This window comes from Balaenoptera acutorostrata, chromosome 10, assembly GCF_949987535.1.
Source record: "Balaenoptera acutorostrata chromosome 10, mBalAcu1.1, whole genome shotgun sequence".
Classification (NCBI taxonomy): domain Eukaryota; kingdom Metazoa; phylum Chordata; class Mammalia; order Artiodactyla; family Balaenopteridae; genus Balaenoptera; species Balaenoptera acutorostrata.
The window spans coordinates 78,069,697-78,093,370 of record NC_080073.1 but is presented as its reverse complement, the minus strand read 5'-3'; the positions used below and the strand labels follow the sequence as shown (position 1 = coordinate 78,093,370).

General features: G+C 44.0%; 1 protein-coding gene across 7 annotated transcripts in view; it reads left to right on the top strand.

Moving 5' to 3' along the window:
- The window catches only part of ADGRF5 (adhesion G protein-coupled receptor F5), a 109,417-nt gene that overhangs the window by 54,994 nt on the left and 30,749 nt on the right, over nt 1–23,674 (top strand). For 4 of the 7 annotated variants that reach the window (XM_007193836.3, XM_057555452.1, XM_007193835.2 and 1 more), the window contains exons 3-7: nt 8,819–8,873; nt 18,551–18,721; nt 20,913–21,089; nt 21,221–21,330; nt 23,231–23,289. In XM_007193836.3, the coding sequence (XP_007193898.2) occupies nt 8,819–8,873; nt 18,551–18,721; nt 20,913–21,089; nt 21,221–21,330; nt 23,231–23,289 (572 nt within the window). The remainder of the gene's footprint in view (nt 1–8,818; nt 8,874–18,550; nt 18,722–20,912; nt 21,090–21,220; nt 21,331–23,230; nt 23,290–23,674) is intronic. The other 3 variants (XM_057555450.1, XM_057555453.1, XM_057555454.1) reach the window with 2 other exon arrangements.

Below are 23,674 nucleotides of genomic sequence, written 5' to 3'. Positions count from 1 at the left end.
CAAAAGTATGTTGAATAATAGTGGTGAGAGTGGGCAACCTTGTCTTGTTCCTGATCTTAGTGCAAATGATTTCAGTTTTTCACCATTGAGAGTGATGTTGGCTGTGCGTTTGTCAGTTATGGCCCTTATTAAGTTAAGGTAAGTTCCCTCTATGCCTACTTTCTGGAGAGTTTTTATCATAAATGGGTGTTGAATTTTGTCGAAAGCTTTTTCTGCATCTATTGAGATGATCATATGGTTTTTCTCCTTCAATTTGTTAATATGGTGTATCACATTGATTGATTTGCATATATTGAAGAATCCCTGCATTCCTGGGATAAACCCCACTTGATCATGTTGTATGATCCTTTTTATGTGCTGTTTGATTCTGTTTGCTAGTATTTTGTTGAGGATTTTTGCATCTGTGTTGATCAGTGATATTGGCCTGTAGTTTTCTTTTTTTTGACATCTTTGTCTGGTTTTGGTGTCAGGGTGATGGTGGCCTCGTAGAATGAGTTTGGGAGTGTTCCTCCCTCTGCTATATTTTGGAAGAGTTAGAAAAGGATAGGTGTTAGCTCTTCTCTAAATGTTTGATGGAATTCACCTGTGAAGCCATCTGGTCCTGGACTTTTGTTTGTTGGAAGATTTTTAATCACAGTCTCAATTTCATTGCTTGTGATTGGTCTGTTTATATTTTCTATTTCTTTCTGGTTCAGTCTCGGAAGGTTGTGCTTTTCTAAGAATTTGTCCATTTCTTCCAGGTTGTCCATTTTATTGGCATATAGTTGCTTGCAGTAATCTCTCATGATCCTTTGTATTTCTGCAGTGTCAGCTGTTACTTCTCCTTTTTCATTTCGAATTCTATTGATTTGAGTCCTCCCTTTTTTTCTTGATGAGTCTGGCTAATGGTTTATCAATTTTGTTTATCTTCTCAAAGAACCAGCTTTTAGTTTTATTGATCTTTGCTATTGTTTTCTTTGTTTCTATTTCATTTATTTCTGCTCTAATCTGTATGATTTCTTTCCTTCTGCTAACTTTGGGTTTTTTGTTGTTGTTGTTGTTCTTTTTTCTCTAATTGCTTTAGTTGTAATGTTACGTTGTTTATTTGAGATGTTTCTTGTTTCTTGAGGTAGGATTGTAATGCTATAAACTTCCCTCTTAGAACTGCTTTTGATGCATCCCATAGGTTTTGGGTCGTCGTGTTTTCATTGTCATTTGTTTCTAGGTACTTTTTGATTTCCTCTTTGATTTCTTCATTGATCTCTTGGTTATTTCATAACGTATTGTTTAGCCTCCGTGTGTTTGTACTTTTTACAGTTTTTTTTCCTGTAATTGATATCTAGTCTCATAGCGTTGTGGTCAGAGAAGATACTTGATACAATTTCAATTTTCTTAAATTTACCAAGGCTTGATTTGTGACCCAAGATATGATCTATCCTGGAGAATGTTCCATGAACACTTGAGAAGAAAGTGTATTCTGTAGTTTTTGGACGGACTGTCCTATAAATATTAGTTAAGTCCATCTTGTTTAATGTGTCATTTAAAGTTTGTGTTTCCTTATTTATTTTCATTTTGGATGATCTGTCCATTGGTAAAATGGGGTGTTAAAGTCTCCTACTATTATTGTGTTTCTGTCAGTTTCCCCTTTTATGGCTGTTAGCATTTGCTTTATGTATTGAGGTGCTCCTCTGTTGGGTGCATAAATATTTACAATTGTTATATCTTCTTGGATTGATCCCTTGATCATTATGTAATGTCCTTCTTTGTCTCTTGTAACAGTCTTTATTTTAAAGTCTATTCTGTCTGATATGAGAATTGCTACTCCAGCTTAGTTTTGATTTCCATTTGCATGGAATATCTTTTTCCGCCCCCTTGCTTTCAGTCTGTATGCATCCCTAGGTCTGAAGTGGGTCTCTTGTAGACAGCATATATGCGGGTCTTGTTTTTGTATCCATTCAGCCAGTCTACGTCTTTTGGTTGGAGCATTTAATCCATATACATTTAAGGTAATTATCGATATGTATGTTCCTATTACCATTTTCTTAATTGTTTTGTGTTTGTTATTGTAGGTCTTTTCCTCCTCTTGTATTTCCTGCCTAGAGAAGTTCCTTTAGCAGTTGTTATAAAGCTGGTTTGGTGGTGCTGAATTCTCTTAGCTTTTGCTTGTCTGTAAAGGTTTTAATTTATCCATCAAATCTGAATGAGATCCTTGCTGGGTAGAGTAATCTTGGTTGTAGGTTTTTCCCTTTCATCCCTTTAAATATGTCCTGCCAGTCCCTTCTGGCTTGCAGAGTTTATGCTGAAAGATCAGCTGTTAACTTTATGGGGATTCCCTTGTATGTTATTTGTTGCTTTTCCCTTGCTGCTTTTTAATATTTTTCCTTGTACTTAATTTTTGATAGTTTGATTAATATGTGTCTTGGAGTGTTTCTCCTTGGATTTATCCTGTATGGGACTCTCTGAGTTTCCTGGACTTGATTATTTCCTTTCCCATATTAGGGAAGTTTTCAATTATAATCTCTTCAAATATTTTCTCAGTCCCTTTCTTTTTCTCTTCTTCTTCTGAGACTCCAACATAATTTGAATGTTGGTGCATTTAATGTTGTCCCAGGGGTCTCTGAGACTGTCCTCAATTCTTTTCATTTTTTTTCTTTATTCTGCTCTGTGGTAGTTATTTCCACTATTTTATCTTCCAGGTCACTTATCCGTTCTTCTGCCTCAGTTATTCTGCTATTGATTCCTTCTAGAGAATTTTTAATTTCATTTACTGTGTTTTTCATCATTGTTTGTTTGCTTCTTAGTTCTTCTAGGTCTTTGTTAAACATTTCTTGTATATTCTCCATTCTATTTCTAAGATTTTGGATCATCTTTACTATCATTATTCTGAATTCTTTTTCAGGTAGACTGCCTATACCCTCTTCATTTGTTACGCCTGTTCGGTTTTTACCTTGTTCCTTTATCTGCTGTGTGTTCCTCTGTCTTCTCATTGTGCTTAACTTACTGTGTTTTGGGATCTCCTTTTCACAGGCTGCAGGTTCATAGTTCCCATTGTTTTTGGTGTCTGCATCCAGTGGCTAAGGTTGGTTCAGTGGCTTGTGTAGGCTTCCTGGTGGAGGGGACTTGTGCCTGTGTTCTGGTGGATGAGGCTGGATCTTGTCTTTCTGGTGGGCAGGACCACGTCTGGTGGTGTGTTTTGGGGTGTTTGGGAACTTAGTATGATTTTAGGCACCCTCTCTGCTAATGGGTGGGGTTGTGTTCCTGTCTTGCTAGTTGTTTGGCATGGGGAGTCCAGCACTGGAGCTTGCTGGTCGTTGATTGGAGCTGGGTCTTAGCGTTGAGACGGAGGTCTCTGGGAGAGCTCTTGACAATCAATATTACGTGGGGCCGGGAGGTCTCTGGTGGACCAATGTCCTGAGCTCAGCTCTCCCACCTCAGAGGCTCAGGCCTGACATCTGGCCGGAGCACCAAGACCCTGTCAGCCACACAGTTTTTAATTCTTCTGATTTCCCACAGCTCTACTTCCCATCTGTGATTCAGCCAGTCGCACAGCTGCTAGTGTTGGAGGGTCTCCTGCAGAGGCGGGGCATGGCTGTGGCTCACTGCGGGGACAATGACACTGGCAGCAGAAGTTCTGGGAAGTACTCTTTGGTGTGAGGCCTCCCGTAGTCCCGATAATATAGTTTTTATTTTTGCGGTAAATCTTTTCAGTAGCAGTGAGCAGAGCCAGGAATATGCTTGGTCAACAAAATAATGTTGAACACACTCCTCTTAAAATCTGATGCAGCATCAATAAAAGTAAAAGTATAATGATGGAGCAGAAAAGGAAATTATGAAACAGAATTTTGGAGACAAGAAGACAAATAGTCAACTGGCAATCAGATTGGAAAACTCAAGAAAGCTGAATCTTAAGCCAACCGTGGAGAAAGCTAGCTTAATATTCATCAAAATGTCCAAGAATTGGGCTTCCCTGGTGGCGCAGTGGTTGAGAATCTGCCTGCCAATGCAGGGGACACGGGTTCAAGCCCTGGTCTGGGAAGATCCCACATGCCGTGGAGCAACTAGGCCTATGAGCCATAACTACTGAGCCTGCGCGTCTGGAGCCTGTGCTCCACAACAAGAGAGGCCGCAATAGTGAGAGGCCCATGCACCCCGATGAAGAGTGGCCCCCGCTTGCCGCAACTAGAGGAAGCCCTCGCACAGAAACGAAGACCCAACACAGCCAAAAATAAATAAATAAATATTAAAAAAAAAAAAAAAGTCCAAGAATTGATGAAACCCGTCTGAAAGTGGGGCATGAAGAGAATGCTGATACAAGGAGACCGGTTGAAGGATGTGGGAAAAGTGGTTGGGTCCCTATATCCCCTCTCCCATGCCATGTACTTGGGCAAGCTGCCCTTCCTCCACTCTGGCAGGAGTCTGGAAGTTTATTCTCTGGAGAGGGTAAAATGCAGGGTCCCTTTATTTGATACACTCGAATATAGTCACAGATGTATTCTTCCAGAAGCAGAAACACTCACGACTGACTCACACAGGTTACATGAGATTTTCTCCAACAGGCATTCGGAACAAAAGAAAAGAAATATGAGTCCTGACCGCCCTCCATCCACTGACCCAGTAAACTCCTTGTGCCTGATACATGTTTTAAAAGGCTCTATCGGTGTTTGCTATTATGATTTCTCCTCTTGTAATAGTATTTTTTTCTACTGACTTTTTAAAATACTTTAGTGCTAATTTATCCAGTCTGTCACTATTGTTAGAGCTTTGCTGGTAGATTTTACAATGATAAAATGTCTCTTTTTGCCCTGTTTGGTACTTTTCAATTTTAATTCTTTGTCTTATATTCCAATGGTCAGTTCTGTTTTTTATTTGTGTTTACCTGATCTTTGTTCTTTATTTTTTGTTTAGCTTTCAGTATGTTCCTTTGTTTTACTGGTTCTCTTATAAACAAGGAATGTTTGAGGTTCTTTTATTTAATCTGACTGTGATTTGGGGAGTATAATTTATTCACATTTGATGTCATATTTAAAATGCTTGCTCTTACTTTCAGGATGTTGTTTTATGAGTTTATGCATTTCCTTCCTCTCTTCTGATTTTGTGTCTTTCTTTGTTTGGACCTAGGTTTTGTCTTTTTTATTTCTCTCATGACTTGGGAGGTATACTTTGTATGTCTTCTTCCAAACTCCGATATGCAAGATACAGCCCATGCAATCATATGCAGCAGCTTGCTCTTATAAATAGAGGAGGGAAACATTACTTTTCCTGTGAGTTTGCACGGTCAGTACAGAGCTCTACTTACCCCAAGCATGCGGGGAGAAAGCCGGAGCCTGAAGTGATCTCAGCAATGGGGTCAGCCTTACCTCTGTTCCAGAGTTTCCCAGTGTTCCTACCTGCAGCAGTTCCCTCCCACTGGGCCGGCTCGGCCCTCATCACAGCGTCCTTAACAAAGCCCCTCCATCTGCCTCGTGGCCCAGGCTGATCAGGGGATAGGCCTCCCAGGACTGCTGGTGGAACTTTAAATTTGTCTTCCTGAAAGCTCCCACCACCATGCCAAAAGACCCCAGTTGTCCCCCCTAGATCTGCCTTCAAGATATAATATCTTCATCCAGCCTAGAGGCTGAAGACCTCCATTGGAGAGGTGCCCTTGAACCTGCCTTATCAGCTCATGCTGCCCTAAGCTGCCACTCAGCTCCCACTTCTACCATTTTAAAAGCAACATGGGGTGATGAGCTTTAAAAAAAAACTGTGGTAAATACAAAATTTACCATCGTCACCATTTTTAAGTGTATAGTTCAGTAGTGTTAAATATATTCACATTTTTGTGCAGCCAATCTGCAGAACCATCTTGCAAAACTGAAACTCTGTATCCAGTAAACAATACCTCCCTAGCTCCACACCCCCTAGTTCCTGGAACTCACTATTCTACTTTCTGTCTCCGTGATTTTGGCTACTCTAAGTACCTCATACAAGTGGAATCATACAGTATTTGTCTTTTCATGACTGCCTTATTTCACTTAGAATAATGTCCTAAAAATATATCTATGTTGTAGTATGCATCAGAATTTCCTTCCTTTCTTAAGTCTGAATATGGATCCATTGTATGTATATCCTACTTTGTTGATCCATTTATCCATCAAATGGATCGTATGGTAGTTTTTTTAAAATTAATTAATTTATGTATTTATTTCTGGCTGTGTTGGGTCTTCGTTGCTGCGTGCGGGCTTTCTCTAGTTGTGGCGAGCGGGGGCTACTCTTTGTTGCAGTGCGCGGGCTTCTTACTGCAGAGCACGGGCTCTAGGCGAGCGGGCTTCAGCCGTTGTAGCACGCGGGCTCAGTAGTTGTGGCACATGGGCTTCATTGCTCCACGGCATGTGGGATCTTCCCGGACCAGGGCTCGAACCTGTGTCTCCTGCATTGGCAGGTGGATTCTTAACCACTGCGCCACCAGGGAAGCCCCTAAAAAAGCAGTTTTCTTCACCCGATTCTAGACCTGCTAAATCGGATTAGGGGAGGGAGGGAGGTGATCCTTAATGCTCACAAAGATTTGAAATGCTCTGCACGAGAGGATTGAAATGTACCTTGATTTTAACCCACAACCGCCGGCAGCAAGTCCTTAATTTTTTAGCACCCCTGGAAAATGGGAGAAATGAAATCTCAGCTTGGGAGAGCTTCCCAAAGGTGACCACCAGTAGTCACCTTCTCCTGGGCTGAGTTCCCCAGCAGCAAGCCATGAAGAGTGGACAGAGAAAGATTCCCAGTGGCTCCCCTTCCCCACCCCCAAGCCCCAGGGAGGATGGAGGCAGCAAGGCAGTGGAAGAACCTTTCCTTCTGCCCAGGCACAGAGCCAGAGAAGGCGCCAGGGCAAGCCGCGCAGGAACCAGCCCTATACATTGCCTTTGTTATTTCTTGGTTTCTGCACATTTCGGTAGACCTGAAATAATCTCACTGCAAATGAAGCAGCACCCTGGGCTTTGGAAATTCTAATCATCAGCCATCATTCCTCTGTTCATTTCTTCAAGAACATTTGTGAACTCTCAGGTCCCTCCACAGTTCCTGTGGACGTGAATACTAGTCGTTGAAAAGAAGGAGGGGGTGGAGGAGACAACAGAGAAAGAAAGAGAAAAGGCACTAGTTAAGAGATACTGGGTCACCGAGAGGAACCCAGCTCCCCCACACTTTCCGGGGTATCTCCTGATAAGGCAATGCGATGCCTACGTGGATAAGCACAAACTTAGGGTGCAGGCTAGCTGGGTTTGAGTCCTGATTCTGCCATTTCAAGGCTGTGTGACCTTAGGCAAGTTATTTGACCTCTCTGCGCCTGTGTTTTCTCATCCGTGAAATGCAGATAATAACGGTATCTATGCCTTAGATTGTCATGAGGATTAAATAAATAAGCACACACCAAGTACTTAACAGTGCCTGGCACAGGGTGTTGAAGAAGTCTTAGGAATTATTATTTTTGTTATCATTATGATGTGAGATAACTAGGAAAAAATGGTAGAGACCACAGATGGCAGAGCTCTCTCTCTCTCGGGTGGTGTTCATTGGTGTGTGGGGTTCATGGTAAAGCACACACCCTGGAGGGCAGGGGTTATCTGGCTCTTCTACTGAGACTTAAGGAAGTTTGGATTGGGAAACACATCACAGGAAAATTCACTTGGAGGCAGGGATGAGCTAGGAGCCTCATATCAGGTCAAGGTAATGTTATAAGCTACGGAGCTGGCAGTGAACTCAGCAGCAAAGCCAATCAACGTCAGTTCTTAAACAAAGAAGCCACATGATGACAGTAGATGAGCTTTATGGAGATGAAGCAAGTGGCAGTATGCAAATAGGGGGGTCCATGTGAATGGTGCCCCCAGAACAGCGTGATGCCCTGTCCCAGAATAGCACTTACTCTGTCACCAAAACTATTCTAGTGTTTTACATTGATTAATCATTTGATCCTCACAACAACCTCATGAGGTAAGCTATTTTTATCCCGCTACTTTAGGTGAGTACTGAGGCACTGAGAGGTTAAGTAACTTGCCCAAGGTCACACAGCCATTTTATGGCAGAGTTAGGATTTGAATTCAATTTCTGCAGAGTCCTTATGCTTAATTATTGTACTATATGGTCTAACTAACATTTATTAAGAGTTTACTATGTTCCACGTTGCGGTTAGCTTATTTCTCATAACAATTCTATCAGGTCAGCACTATTATTATTCCATTTTACAGAAAAGAAAACTGAGGCTCAGAGAGGACGAGTAACTTCCTCAAGGTCACGTAGCTAGTAAGGGCCTGTACCCAGGCATTCTGGCTCTAGAGCTGGCTCTCAAAGCCCCCGCCTCAGAAGGCAACCATCAAACCATCTAGGAGAAAAAGGGCCAGAGAAGGAGAAAATAATTTCTAAGCGTGCACAATCTAAACAGCCCTAATGCTGCAGAAATATTGGGGTGGGGACAGGCTGAGTGTGGAGGAGAGGTCGTGAGACTCGTCTAAAAGGTCATGCGAATGACTCAGGGTTCAAGTCTCAGTACAGTGGAGGACAGCATCATTTGTATTTCTTGACAGGCCTCAAGCTGCAGGAACTCTGAGAAATTCAGATAGGCTGATTTCTTCCGCTCCTGCATCTAGAGACTGGTCTATAAAAAGTCGATGCCCAGATCATACCACAGAGACGAATCCATTTCATTTCCCCGACCCTTCAATCACCGGTTGCCCGCCACCCCCAGGGCACAAGGTGCTGACCCAGAATCTGCAGCCCTACCCTCAGCTTGAACATCCCGGGGCACGTGAACAGAGAACCATCGTGAAAAGACGTCTCTAACACTCACTGACTATTTTCTAAAATGTTCTTTCAGCTTCTCCATGAACACGAACTAGCAGGGGAGGACCCAGTAAGGCAAAAACGAGCCGGTATGTAACCCTTTGCTTGGCCATTTTTCTGGTAAATCCCATCAAATGATATTTGTTGTAACTTTTTGAAACACTGGGATCCACATAATTCAGTCTCTGAGCACCTCAGGGTTCAATTTCTAGAAGTAACTGCAAAGGAACTGCATTCTCTATCAAATGACATTAAAGGGATCTTATCAGCACATTCAAGGCTCATGTCCTCTCCCATCACCTCTCCTCAGAGCCTGAAGACTTCCCCGAGGCCCCTTCCTTCAGCTGCCCTCCACCACCACCGAAAAGCCTGCTTCTCTCTTCTCAACCCAGCAGCCTTGCCTTTTTACTTTTTTTCTTTTCTTTTAACCTCGTCTCCTCTCACTCAGCACTTTATTTTGTGGATCAGTTGCATCGCTAGACCCAAGTCCTTTTCTGCCTGCCACTCCAGTTTCCCACTGAATTCCAAAGAAGCTGTCTGGAAAACACAGGGCTCTGCCCTTTGGAGGGTTGGGGGGCAGGTGAGAGCTGTGAACACCTGCATGCCGGTCCTCAGTGTCCCCTCCCTCGTGTGGGACCCTGAGCAGGTGGGTACATCTGGAGGCTGCATTTTCCAAGAACCAGCTCCTTCTTCCACCACAGAAACCTTGCAAAAGCATCAAGCTGATTTTCTCATTTCCCTGCAGAAAATCCTTCAAGGGCTGCCGATTGCTTTGGAGATAAAATCTGATTATCCGCTCACTGGACCCTATGTGCTTTGCCCACTCACTCTCCTTCTGCTGCTTTTCACAGAGTCAGTATCCCACCCACCACCCCGCTTTGCTTGTCTGGGGGACTCAATTCCCATGGGCTCCTGCCCTGGAAGGTCTTCCATCAATTCCCCAGACAGGGAGGGGCTGTTTTCCTGGGTTCCCATTACCCACAATACATCCTCGTAGCCCAACATTTATCCCAATGCATTGTAATTCTTTTGCTTCCTGTTTGCCACTCCCAGGAGACACGAGCTCCCTTGAACCCTCTTCCTCTCTGCAGCCTGGTGTGTAGCCCAGTGTCCCAAAAGATGAGTGAACAAATAGAGTCTCTGTCATAGCTGCCCCTGTGTGAGTTCAGAGGATATGTTCCTTTTTGCTAAGAGTCTGCTGGCTTCGTGGCTGGACCAACCTTCTAGAAACTTCTTCACTTGTAACATTGGGACTGAATCCTTTTCCAGGCATGTTGGGACGTGGTCTGTTCAGTCTGGTGGTCTAAAAGAGCCTTTAGGCAGCCAGAGGGAGCAGGCTTGCCCCGAGGGCAGGATAAAGGCGTCCGGTAGAGCCCTTTACAGGGCCATAACAAGATCCGCCTGCAGCCCCGTGCGTGAAATGAGAATTCAACCATATTGTATTAAGCTTTTGAAATGCTCGCTGCAAGTTCATACCATTGGTCCTCTCTCCTTCCCTTCCTTCCCTTATTTTTTCTATTTTAACCTTGTTTTATATCCCTATGGGATCCTCACTTGCCCTCCTCTCCTTCCCTAAAGTGATCTACAGCACAGACTGTACTTCCTGTGCTTTAAAACAAGCATTATCACCTCTACCCCCTCCCTGACAACCCCTTGAACCCTCCCACCCCCATGACAGGAACAGGACCAGAGATGTCCCCTCTCAATATTTTGAAAGACTTTTCTTCTTAAAATCAAACCACTTAAGTTCCAGCTCCAGGTTCTGCCAGCTTCTTCTAGGGCTCAGGCTGCCACCTGCCTCAGGACCAGTTGGTGACCTACACCTGGAAAAATAACATCTTTCTGCACTTCCTGGCCTAGCTATTTATGATCTTTGGTGACAGCATGAGAGGTTAGCCCTCAGAGAGGAAACCACTTCCACTTCTAAGGATTTGACATTCCAAAATTTTTCCAGACGTGCTTTCATTAAAAACAGTCACGATGATGATAAATCACCATGAAAACATGTTTTCCATTTTTTATACATGGTTTGGGCCTCAAGGGTCACTTTGGAAGTGTTAATGACTCAACCCATCATCTGCAGAAGAAGGATTGGCCTTGGTACTTGTACAAAATCACTGGAGTAAGAACTGGTCATGGAAAGGCCCAGGCACTAGGCCGCAGATACTCAGAATATAAGTTGCAATTAAGAGCATCGCTCTCCAGGAAAACTAGGAAAGCAAGCAATAGGAGGGTTACATGCAGCAGATGCCACACAGAAGTGTCTGTGTTCTGGAACCTTCATGCCAGAAAGGGGCGAACAAAGTTTCCAAGAGAAAGAGAATTCTCAAAAGGAACTTCCTTTTGAGTCACTGGACCAACTCTTTAGAGCTTTAAAGTTTGATCCTATAAAGGTAGGATCAATACTCACATTTATTCTCAGAGCTATGGACTTCTTCCTCTACCACATATTATGTATCACAAATATATCACACACATCCAAACACACACACATATATATACATACATACAAATATACAAATATCTTTTTACTGTACAGGGTTGTTGAGAGGATTAAATAATATTATGTACTTATTTTTTAAATGTTAATATAGTTATCTGGGGTGGGTATTTGATGTTTTTATTTGTTTTAATGGTTTTTAAAATTAAAAACAAATTTAATTGATTGATTTATAAAAATATTGCATTTGACAGAGCCTGAAATATCCCTGGCACAGAGAAGGTTTTGTAGAACTACTGAAGGCAGGAGGTTGAATGCCACAATATTAGCATTTTAGGAAAACTATTTCAAAACTCTGTGGGGGCAGAGAAACCTTCACCAAAAGCTCGGAGGCCAGAGGCAAGAAGAGTATGAACGTGCTTGTTAGTGGCTATTGGGGAGCAGAGGGAAATAAGCATCCATCAAAGCCTGCAGAATTCTGTCCTGATTCCACCAGGAAGTGGATTCTAGACCAGCCCAGAGGCTGGCACAGAGAAGGCATTGGTGGAAGCCATCTGAAGTGAAAATTTGCCAGATGGTTGCGGTTGAAGGAATTAGGTGAAGAGGTTAGTGCCAGGAGACCAGCAAGGACCCTCAGCAGTGCGGACCGTCATCGGCCCTGGTACCTGGAATGACGTTAGGAAAGGAACATGACGAACGCTTGTGAGAGACATTTTGAGAATTGGGTCAAAAGGACTTGGGGACAGACTTGACATGGGGGTGACAGGGAGGGATGATCTATATGATACTTGGGAGTGCACAGACCCGGGTGACTGGGGAGGTGGAGGCCACAGGTAGAAACCTGAGCTGGAATGAAAATCTTATTTTGGAAGTACAACAGTCAGCGGGAAATTTAGTCTTAAGGGCAATCTTCACAGGGGACTGAAAGCAGAAGTTTCTTGGGAATTCCCTGGGGGTCCAGTGGTTAAGGCTCCGTGCTTCCACTGCAGGGGGCACGGGTTCGATCCCTGGTTGGGGAATTAAGACCCTGCATGCTGCATGGTGCGGCCAAAAATAAAGTGCCGAGATGGACTGATTTTAAAGTTTTTTTTTTTTTTTAAAGAGGCTTCTTAGGTTGGAAGTAACGCAAATGTGTCCTCAGCGTCAATTATGAAGTTCCCCAGGTCAGATTTCTGAGCTTAACTGGGAATGTGTCTTGGGTCCTGGGCTGAAGAGTCCCCACTGGTTCTTCTTTGGTTTCAAAAGGAATGGCTGGTAGGAGAAAGGGAGACCCAGGATGTCCTAAGCCCGAGCTGGAGGCACTTACATCTTCACAGATTCAGTGAGAGCAAGGTTCCTACCAGATTGGGCTGCCAGCTGCCAGCTCGGAAATCCTGACCTTCCTGCAGACCTGCAGCCTGGCCGGGTGTGCTGTCTCTTTTTGATCTGTGTTCAGGAAATGCTGTGCATTCTCCAGGTTGAGGAACAGATTTGGGGATTTTCCTGGCTTTAATCTTTCTTATGATAATATGTGGCATTTCGTGCTCCGAGCAGGCAGCAGTGGAGGCAAAGTAAGAAGAGAAGGCTGGTGCTCTCTGCCTGGTGGGGATTTTCTTTGCTTACCTATCTCAAAAGTGAGACCTGATTGGAAGAGAATTAGGTTTAGTTGGCCTACCAGCAGACGGCTGCATAGATGATAATCCTTTCACTTATTATGATCAGTATTATTATTTCTACACGCTGCTTCAGAATGGCTATTCTATGCCAGGCAATTTGCTAGGGATCTTCATACCCCGACTCCTTAACAACAAATTCTGCAGAGAAAATAGTGCTCCTAATTTACAGATGAGCAAAGCTTGGCTCACTAGGGTTCAGTAGCCTCCCAGGTGAGAGGGCATTTACCCCAGCTCTCTCTGGCTCCAAGTCCTAGCTCATAGTTAAGAGTCAGAGTTTTCAACATGACTTTCTGGATCTTGCCTGTGAGATTCCGTGCCGTGATTTTTTTTTTTTTTTTTTTTTTAGCAAAGAAGTGTTTTTAATATTTAATTAGTATACATTTATTAAACACCTACTGGGCACAAAAAACGTAAAACATGCTGACTGCTGCTATCAACTTTTAATCTGGTTGTAAGGATAGGATATGCACGCATCATAAGTCAAATTCAAAGTTTGTAAGATCCAAAGCAGAGTCATCCCATACTGGGAGCCTGAAAAAGGCAAAGCTACTGCCTAGAAAATGGTAGGAGCTACAGAGAGATAGGTCTGGGCTAAATGTAAGTTTCTAACAGAACTAACTAAAGGTGGGTTGGACCGTCTTATATGGAGGTGAGTTTCGTGTCATGCAAGGTATTTAAGCCAATCTGAATAAGCACCTAGCAGGAGTGTTTATAGAGGGCATCATGGCATCTGATGAGTGGTTAAAGGTGATCTTTAAAATACTCAAACAACTTCACGAGGCCTTGATTCTGTGAGTCCTCAGGTCACTGAACACGCATAGACTCAGAGAGTGACCAGGAGAGAATTGATTGAGGTTGAGGCATGAAAGAAGGAGCAGAAATGGGACAGAAGAAGGGAGGGAGGAGGGAGCTCCAGGCAGAGGGAATACGAGGAGATTAATGATGGTCTGGGGCTTTTTCTTATGCATATATTGCAGAAGGAAACTGCGTTCTCTCTAACCACATTTAGAGGAAGTGATTCTCGGAGCAGATTTGTTGAGTGAGGGCCACTAGCATCGCTTTACATGGGTCTGACTTTGATGATTTGGGTGTACGATGAGCTAGTAGAATTGATTCTTTTCTCCAGGCCTCACAGCCCATTGTTTTATGCCACAGTGCTGCCCTCTGTCTCCCCCATCCATGCCTGCCCCGCAGACCATAGCCTGGGGTTCTGGCAGATTTCCTCTGTGTGAACAAACCTTTCAAAACCTAAAGGGAGAACAGGATCTTTGACTCTCTGCTGACAAAGGTACAGCAGATCCAGAAGAGGCTGCCAAATTGGTACCTACGAGAACATGTCAAGAAAAAAGCAGAGCAGGTAGCTTTTAATATTTACCTGCTACAGGACTAAGGGGGAGAAACGAGAGCCAAATCTTCAGTGATAAAGACGCATGGGCCCCTTTGGTCAAGAGAAAACCATATGAACCTCATCTCTCCTGAGTGATGTCAGCAGGCTTCACTCTCTTGCAGGTGAGAGATTCATTTATACATAGACTTAGGCCCCGACTTCTGAGAAGCCGTAGTTCCCAGGAGAGTGGCCAGGCAAAAATAGTCTTGTTTGCTTAAACAGCTGTGATGCAGACCCAGAACTGCTTGTCACAGTTTGTGGCCAACTTTCCAGAAATGTCTCTTTAAGATAAGTGCAGTGTGGTGGGCAGTGATTAATGGGAAAGGAGAGGGGAAATCCTGGTTGGTTTGTGCCTCCCAGGCCAGGGATAGGCCTGCGTCTGTGACACTGATGACCCCTGGAATGTGCTACCTTCCACTGGGGCATCGGTAAGTTAGAAGAACTCAGACAAACAACACCAGGGCGAAGGAGCCCGAGGCAAAGAGAGCACATTGAACTGTCTGGAATCAGGTGGTCCAGAGGCAGCAGAGAAGCATGGAAGGGGCTCTAAAATACACACTTACACAGAGCGGGAGGAACCGTCCTGCTCCTCCTGGGTCCCTTGTAGCCTGGGGCAAGCCCACCAGCATCACTTTCCGAAGCTCTGAAGTCCTCAGGTTTGGAAGAGGTGAGGTGGACGGGGGCGTGGCCTTTCGACCCCAAATCTTGGGCCCCTGACCCCACCCTACACAAGTCATACTAATCCTGAGCGTCTGGGCTTCTTCCCTTAAACTCAGATGCTCTCCCTGGGCATTACAGGGACCGGAGGCCCAGTGGTGTTTCTGTGTTCTGCTTGCCCGTAACACCATGATGCTTTGGCTTCAGGGCCAAGCCAATGGTCCCTGGTAGGTCCAGCCAAGCTATCTCTATCTTTGAAGTTATTAATTACTGCACGCCCACCCCACCTCCAAAACATCCTTTATTCTCTTTTCCTGAGGAACACGTGGCACCATTAGGGGTGATATGATTCTATCAGTCACACTGTCAGAGTGACGTAATGGAAAGAACGCCGTTCTAGAAGTCCAGAGATCCAAGTTCTGGGCACCACCAGCAAGCAGCAGGAGCTGGGGCAAGTCATTTACTCTTTGGGGGAATCATTCTTCTCACGCCTAAAAGCAGAGATTTCTGGGACTAACTTATAAAGATTCTACTTTGACTCACCTGGGTTGAGGTTCCACAATATCTGTGTGTGTAGAATCCCTACGTGTGGATAATCAGCAGTCAGGAGTGGGGACCACTGGAATAGATGATTTCCAAGGGCAAGCCTGTAGCCTTCTGAGTTACTATGGTGTTTTTGAGCCTGTTTTGAAGAACTGACCATTTTTCAAGAAGACATTTCTTTCTCTATTAAATGTTCCCCATCCTTACCAGTCTCTATGGAAAACTGGTGCTCAGGCTGAGGGTTATTCTGAAACTCCCTTAAAAGTTGTCAAGCACAGAAAAGGTGGCTGAGGGGAAGGGGGTCTTAGAGGCTGGTGCTTTAATTAATATTTGCACAAATGCCATAGACTAGAACTCGCTAAAGTCACAGGAACTGTCCTCTTAGTGGTATTTTAAGCTTTTGGCTCAGCTCCTTGTAGGATCTCAGCGGAAGAACTACCTTGGCTTCAGTGGGGAATGACGACATCCAGGAAGCACCATGTGCTTTTCAGGCACACGCTCGTTCTCCAATTACGTCTGTAAAGAGCAGAGAGAGGTGGGCTCAGGGATGGGTGATACTGATGACCCTCAGGCAGGCATTGAAATCATGCTGGGATCAGACCCTGGGAGGCAATAATGCAGGTGATGGAGTGGGTGCTACGGGATTGTTACTGACCTCACTCATCAAAAGCAGCTACCGTCCAGGAAATCCTGTTTACATTCATTCCTGGGAGGAGAGTAGACTGAGCACAGCAAAGAGGATCCTGGAGCTTCTGAATCCTCCGGAGGGTATAAACATTGCTGCATTACTTTTCAGGAAAAAGAATGTGCTCTAAAACAGACCTTATAAATATCATGCAGCTGCCCTCCTTGCAGATGTTCCCAGCAGGCCACATACTATGTCTAGGGTTAGGATCACTCAGATTAAGATTAGCAGTCCTTCCAGGAAGCTTGTTTGCATCACAGAACCGTTTGCAAATCAGAAAGAAAACAGGAAATTTCAAGCAATGCCCTAATATCGTGACAAACTGAGATTCCGCACTGGGTTTTAAAAGTCACTGTGTTCTACTTGTAAATACATTTTTATAAGGAGGAAGCATACTTAAGATGCATTCCTAATTTTAAGAAAATGTGCCCAGACATTTTTTACAGCAAGTTAATTACAGCAAGTTGAAGGATGCCAAAATGAAATAATTCTCACCAAGGTTGATACGTAAAACCAAACTCCTAGACAAACATAGTTTACAGCTGTAAGTGGACAAATATTACCATTTTCTACAATAAACATTTATCAGTTGGAGTTTCCCATGGTAAACTTACTCCATTTTAGTGTTTCTCATAAATAATCCTTGGAATATTTAAAACAAATCTTGTGATATTATGGGGGAAATTCTTTGTCTTTTTAGAAAACAGACATAGAATTTTAATGTTATGGTTTTATATATATACATATATATATGTATCATACTTCCAGATTTTACTTATATTTTAAAGTAAAAGTCTTGCAGGTATTCACTAATCTTTTCCTTATTTGACTGACAAGACAAAATAAGCCACAACTTGTCTTCCCAAGGCATCTGTATTAAAAATTCTCCTATTTTTTGAAGGTTCTTCATTAGCTACTAACCAAGCCCATGGCTTCTGCTCCAGTTATATATTTCAACCAGGAAGGAGCCAAAGATTCTGGCCATGACAGAAAGGTGAATCTGTGACTCAACTCAGAAATCACGGGTTTATCAAGAATTGATTGGACATGAATTTATTATGCGCTGGGCTCCATGCCAGATGGAGGGGGTAAGGCCATGAGAAGTGAAAGAAGCAGTTCCTGCCCTTGAGAACTTACAACCAACAGCCCAGACATGATGTAATAGTGGTAATTATGCAGGAACATTCCAATAGATCTATTGTCTGGCTTGCCTGGATTGGGAGGCAGACTCATCTAGAATGCCAGCCGGGCAAGCAGTCTTGAGACAATTTGGAAGAACAATGAATTGCTGAAGATCTCTTTTATTTTAATTTCCAATTTGCCAATTTTGCTGTCGTTCAGTACCTAGCATGTGCTGGACACCAGAGATACAGAGTAAGAACAAAGAGCCCACGCTGTGCACACAGGCTAAGAACAAAGGGAATTAACTACATGACTTTTCCCAGAGGTCTTCAAGCCATGCGTACATCCTTCAGCTCTCAAAATACATGTGTGACCATTGAATGATGTCAGAAACATACTGACTCATTCTGGTGAGTCAGGACCGTGGCTTTTATTGTCTAGACGGTTGCCAAGCCTCCCTGCTGGGTCTCCCTGCTTCTATTCGCGTCCCATTCGAGTCCATTCTCCACACAGTCACCCTTGGCCTTGGACACCAAGGGGGGTGTGGGAATGGAGAGGACGGACAAGTCCTGAGCTTGGCCTGTGAAGCTCTCAAATGGCCAGAGACCACAGCGCTGATACAAGCTAGATCTGTTTCCTTTCTCCTCTAATATAGCAGAGTCGTAGAGAGGAAGAATCATGAAGGGAGGGCTTGGTGGTGATCAGTAAACAAACTTCTTTTTCTCTAAAAAAGTTCATTAGAAATTCTTAAAGGCTGATGTGTCCGGCATCCACATGTCCCCGTCATTAGCTTTCTTTTTTTAAATTTTAATTTCTATATTTATTTATTTATTTAACCGCACCACACGGTATGCGGGATCTTAGTTCCCCGACCAGGGATCGAACCACCCCCCTGCAGTGGAAGCGCGGAGCCCTAACCACTGGACCCCAGGGGATTCCCAAGAAACGTCTGCTTTTTGTTTTATATTGGAGTCTAGTTGATTTACAATGCTGTGTTAGTTTCAGGCGTACAGCAAAGTGATTCAGTTATACATGTACATATGTCTATTGTTTTTCAGATTCTTTTCCTCGATAGGTTATCACAGAATACTGAGCAGAGTTCCCTGTGCTCCACAGTAGGTCCTTGTTGTTTATCTATCTTATATATAGTAGTGTGCATCTGTTCATCCCAACCACCTAATTAAAACGTCATTGGCTTTAAGTGCTGAAAGGTCCATCATGTTCTCTCTCTGCCCGCCACAGTGAGTTCTCACAGCCTTCGTATGCTTTCGTTCCAGTCGCCATGAGCCGTCCTGCAGCCCAAGAGTTCACTGTTGATGTTGAGGTCAGTTTTGAAGACGCCTCCTTCCTGGAGCTTAGCAAAGCTTACTTGAATAACCTCAGTTTTCCAGTTCAAGGGGATGACACTGACCCAGCTACCAACATTTTGAGCATCGAGGTGACAACAGGTGAGTAAAAGACACATTGCTTGAAAGAGGAGGATTGGGCCAATCAGGAGAAATGTTGCTCTGAGCTCCTTCCTTTTAGAGGGGGATGGGGGGTGTGGAGGAGGGTAACCTGGGGAGGGTTGACCTCAGAGAGGATGCAATGGGATGGTTGGGTAAGGAAGATTAGACTTACTGACCATGATACTCATATCTAAGCACCCCAAATTTTCTCCGTTCCCCTCTTCCTGTGCCTCCCCCACCCACTCTTCCAACACCTTACCTTATGATCCTTTCAAGAAAGGCATGTTTTTTGATCAAATTTTTTTAATTGGAGTATAGTTGATTTACAATGTTAGTTTCCACTGTACAGCAAAGTGAGTCAGTTATACATACATATATATCCACTCTTTTTTTAGATTCTCTTCCCATATCGGTCATTACAAAGCATTGAATAGAGTTTCCTGTGCTATTCAGTAGGTTCTTATTGGTTATCTGAAAGGCATTTTTAATCACAGTACACAAAACTGAGGATTTTTAAGGCCAACGTGTATCAAGCACTAAATGCGGTTAGGTGGTCCAGGGGTGGTCGCTTTTGCCATCCTCTTAAGGCACATTTGTATTTTACATGGGAGTCAAAAGTTCTGCTAATATCACCTCCACATCCATCTCAAAAATAAGTAAATGAAAAACAACAACAACAAAAATAAAACCACCAAAAAAATGCTTTTCACGTCAGCGAGAGAGAGATTTTGACAAAGGGGATCTTGTTGGTTCCCTTCGAATTACTCCCGGCCAATGTTCACCACGCTCACTAGCAGCCTTGATTTCCTCCATTGCTTCTGCTTCTGCTTCACCCCCTCCTTCTGCTGGAGCACAGGACGGGAGCGATGTCCAAGGATTCCGGGGGACTTGGTTGTCCCTCCTATTTCAGGAACAATTATTTGATGGCTGGTAGGTCCAGCCAAGCTATCTCTATCTTTGAAGATGATCTTTAAAATACTCAAACAACTCAAACAGGCTTTCCTTTGGGTGGTCACTCTGGGGGCCTTTGCCTAGATGCCCACCTGCAGAACAAACAGCTCACAGTGATGTGGCTTGAGTCCAGTTTTAGACATAAATTCCAAGCCCTCTGTTTTCAGAGCATTTTTCAATGTCAAGTTTTAATGGGATTGCAGTCTGGGCTGTTCACATTTGACTTGAAATGTAAAAGGCACAAGTTTAGAATTTTTACTTATACTCTATATTTGTTATCTATTGCTGCGTAATAAATTATCCCCAAACTTAGCATCTTAAAACAACAAACTCGGAATTCCCTGACGATCCAGTGGTTAGGACTCTGCGCTTTCAGTGCCGAGGGCCCGGATTTGATCCCAGGTTGGGAAACAAAGATCCCACAAGCCGCACAGCATGGCCAAAAAAGAAACCAAAACAAAACAAACAAAAAGCAACAAATGTTTATTATGTCACACAGTTTCTGAGGGCCAAACATCCAGGAAGAGCTTAGCTGGATGGCACTGGCTCTGGGGTCTCTCATGAGGTGGTAGTCAAGCCGTCAGCCAGAGTTGCAATCACCTGAAGGCTCAACTGAGCCTGGAAAACCCACTTTCAGGCTCACGCATGCGGTTGTTGGCAGCCCTCAGCTCCTCCCTAGCTATTGGCTAGAGACCTCAGTTCCTAGTCATGTGGGCCTCCCTATGACATGTCCTCATGCAATGCAGCTGGCTTCCCCCAGAGCAAGTGATCAGAGAGAGAGAGAGAGAGCGAGTATAACCAAGAGGGAAGCCATGGTGTCTTTTATAACCTAATCTCAGAAGTGATGCACCACCACTTCTTTCTATATTCTCTTGGGCACACAGACCAACCCTAGTACAACATGAGAGGGAGTTATAAAAGGGTGTGAGTACCCAGAGGCAGGGATGGGTGGTGCAATCTCGGAGGCTGGCTGCCATACTCTCTAGTCCGGGAATCTGTTTAGCGCTTCATCATTGTAGGCAGCCCCTGGGATAGTCAGAGCTGTCATCTTTTAGGTGGCCGTGCCTAACAGCAAGGTGACATGTACGGGAATCATGAGAATCTCATGCAGTACTACTGAACTTCCCAGAAGGGCAATATGGAGTGGAGTTAGGGTTTCCTACAAGTATAAATACTTGTCATCTATAAACACAAGGGCGGTAACTACCTTTTCTCTCCTCATTGTTCTGGTTGATGACAGTCTGCAGACCTACTGGAAATGAAACCTGGTGCTCCTGTGAGAAAGGCTATAAGTGGCCTCAGGAAAGGTGCCTCCACAATCTCACTTGCCAAGGGCATGATGGCTTCCCTTCAGGGCATCATTGCAGTTGCCTTAAGGGACTGCCTCCCAAGGGACCTTTTTGCCAGCTCCAGGGAGGTAAGTAACTGCTCACTGAATGTTTGTTTGTTGAGTGGCTATTTGATATCAACTCAACCAAATGCTTCTCTGTCCTGTGTGTACTCAAATGCTGACATGGGATTTTTAAAATATTGCCCTGTGTTCTTCAGCAGATATTACCCTGCGAATGTCGGTCAGACTCAATGTGGGCTTTCAAGAAGAACTCAGGAACTCTTCCTCTGCCCTCTATAGGTCCTACAAGACTGACTTGGAAACAGCGGTGGGTTTTGGTCCCAGGAGGCTCTTAACCAACAAACTCTGAGCTGAACTGAATCTATTGCATTTACAGTGGGTCGTTTGCTTGAATCTGTCAGAATTTATGAATGTGAATGTTGAAATTATTTCTATACCTCTGGGATGATGAATTAAGAAGCGCTCAAATCAGACAGTGTTCAGGGGATGATTTGACGTCATCTTGACCTATAGGTGGAACTTCTTCCCAGGATAGAATTGATTCACATAAAATTTGGTGGCATCAACTCACAGAAACCTACTAAAAGATCCAAGAACCTGGTCTAAAAGCACCAGATGGTGCATTTCTATTCGTCTTCACACATCACATGGGTGAAACCCCTAACATCTTTTGTGCAGACCAGCCCAAGTCTGGCACAGAGGATTCCACACCACTCTACACTGGAGGTCCCGAGGCATTCACACTTAAGGCAGATTTAAATTTACTCATGTAGATAGGTTCATTTGTGTCATATTGTAGATTCTACATAACAGAAACAGACTCACAGACCTAGAGAACAGACTTGTGGTTGCCAAGGGGGAGTGGGGGAAGGGGAGGGATGGATTGGGAGTGTGGGGTTAGCGGATGCAAACTATTATATATAGAATGGATAAACAACAAGGTCCTACTGTACAGCACAGGGAACTATATTCAATATCCTGTGATAAACCACAATGAAAAGAATATTAAAAAGAATGTATACATATGTAAATTTACTCATGCAAAAAAAGAGGATATTCTCTCCTTGTAAACTGTGTGCCAGACACTATTCTAAGTGCTTTACATTGGATTCATTCATCTAAACCTAAATGCCTTGCTTGAGTCAATTCATTTGGAATAGAGCTTCTCAACGGGTGTGGTACAAATTGCTACAGGTGGGCTGAGGTAATGACTCCCCTTAACTCTCTGGGCAGCCAACCCTCTGCCTCAAGCCGGGAGCAGCCTTTTGCTTACCCAGTCAAATATTGCCATTGTTCATGGGCGCCATGATGAAACTCTGATACAGAAGAGCTGTAGGATATCTGATTTGCATATCCGACATGTAATAGTTCTGCACAGCATGAGAATTCTCCTCATGCACACACGTGACACACTAAATTATACACTTTTGAGGAAAAAAGGAGAGTTACATATTAATCTTTGGATCCCACCCATCCAGCTACTTAACACAGCACTTTGCACATGGCATCCGCCCTGTAAATATGACTTGATTCAAATTGAATTTCCTGTGGGGTTGGAATTCAGGGAAACAAAAGGAAGTAAAAACATCAGTAAAAAACACATTGGCTCAACCAAAGCTGTGATATGTTAAGTGAGGGATCGGATCCGGCAGTGTGGCAGCCGCAAGAAGGCACCTCGAAGATTTCCAACTACAGGAAATGCAATTGACTGAGGGCGCCGGCTGCTGCCGCGTGGCAGTGCTTGCTGCCTGCTGCTAGTGAATGAGCAGGGCGGGTCTGTCTAGCAAACGGACTCCTTTGAAGGCTGTACTGAACCTTCCCAGGCTCAGTCTAGGATGATTTCATCCAGCCTCCCCTCCTGTCCAATTTCACTCGGGTCTGATGGCTCTCCCTGCCCTCCCCACTGCCTTCCCCACTGTCTTCCCCACTGCCTTCCCCACTGCCTTCCCATTTTTTTCCCCTAGGCATTTCCCGAAGTAAATTTTTTGCACATTTACTCTGGTGTTTGCTTCCTGGAGAACCCAGAATGACCTAGGTGGATAGGAATTACTTCTTCAAAGATCTGCCAGTGCTAGCGCTAACAAAATACACAGGAGAGCATTTTACCCAGGGTGATAAGAAATAGACACTTTTTACTCTGTTTCAAATTGTTGACCCGTCTCTCAGTGGACCTTGATCCATGACACTTGTCTTGCTTGATTTTCCAGTTCCGGGAGGGTTACAGTATTTTACCAGGCTTCAAATTGGTGACAGTGACAGAGTTCAGGTAAGAATGCTATAACTGGGTCATTTTTATCCAATGGCAGATACCAAAACGTTAGTGAAAAAGCAAAAGCCCATTAGACGGGCACCACCTGGGATGCCCAATGGGAGCAGTCTGGTCAAGGTGAAGACAATGTCAGATTTCCAGGCCTTAAAGTGAAAGGAAATACTGAGAACAGCAGCTCACTCCTTAGAGATGTACCTACTTAGAAGGAAGGTGAGAAAAAGACTTGTGTTCATTCTATGCACGCAAGAATTTTGCAAACAAAGATGTGGGATACGTTTGCCATCTAGGGAAGTCAGAAATACAAAAATGAAATAAAGTCATGCATGCAATGATGCCTTTATTAAAAAAAGTTAGCCAGCTAGCCATGGCCACAGAGCTGCAC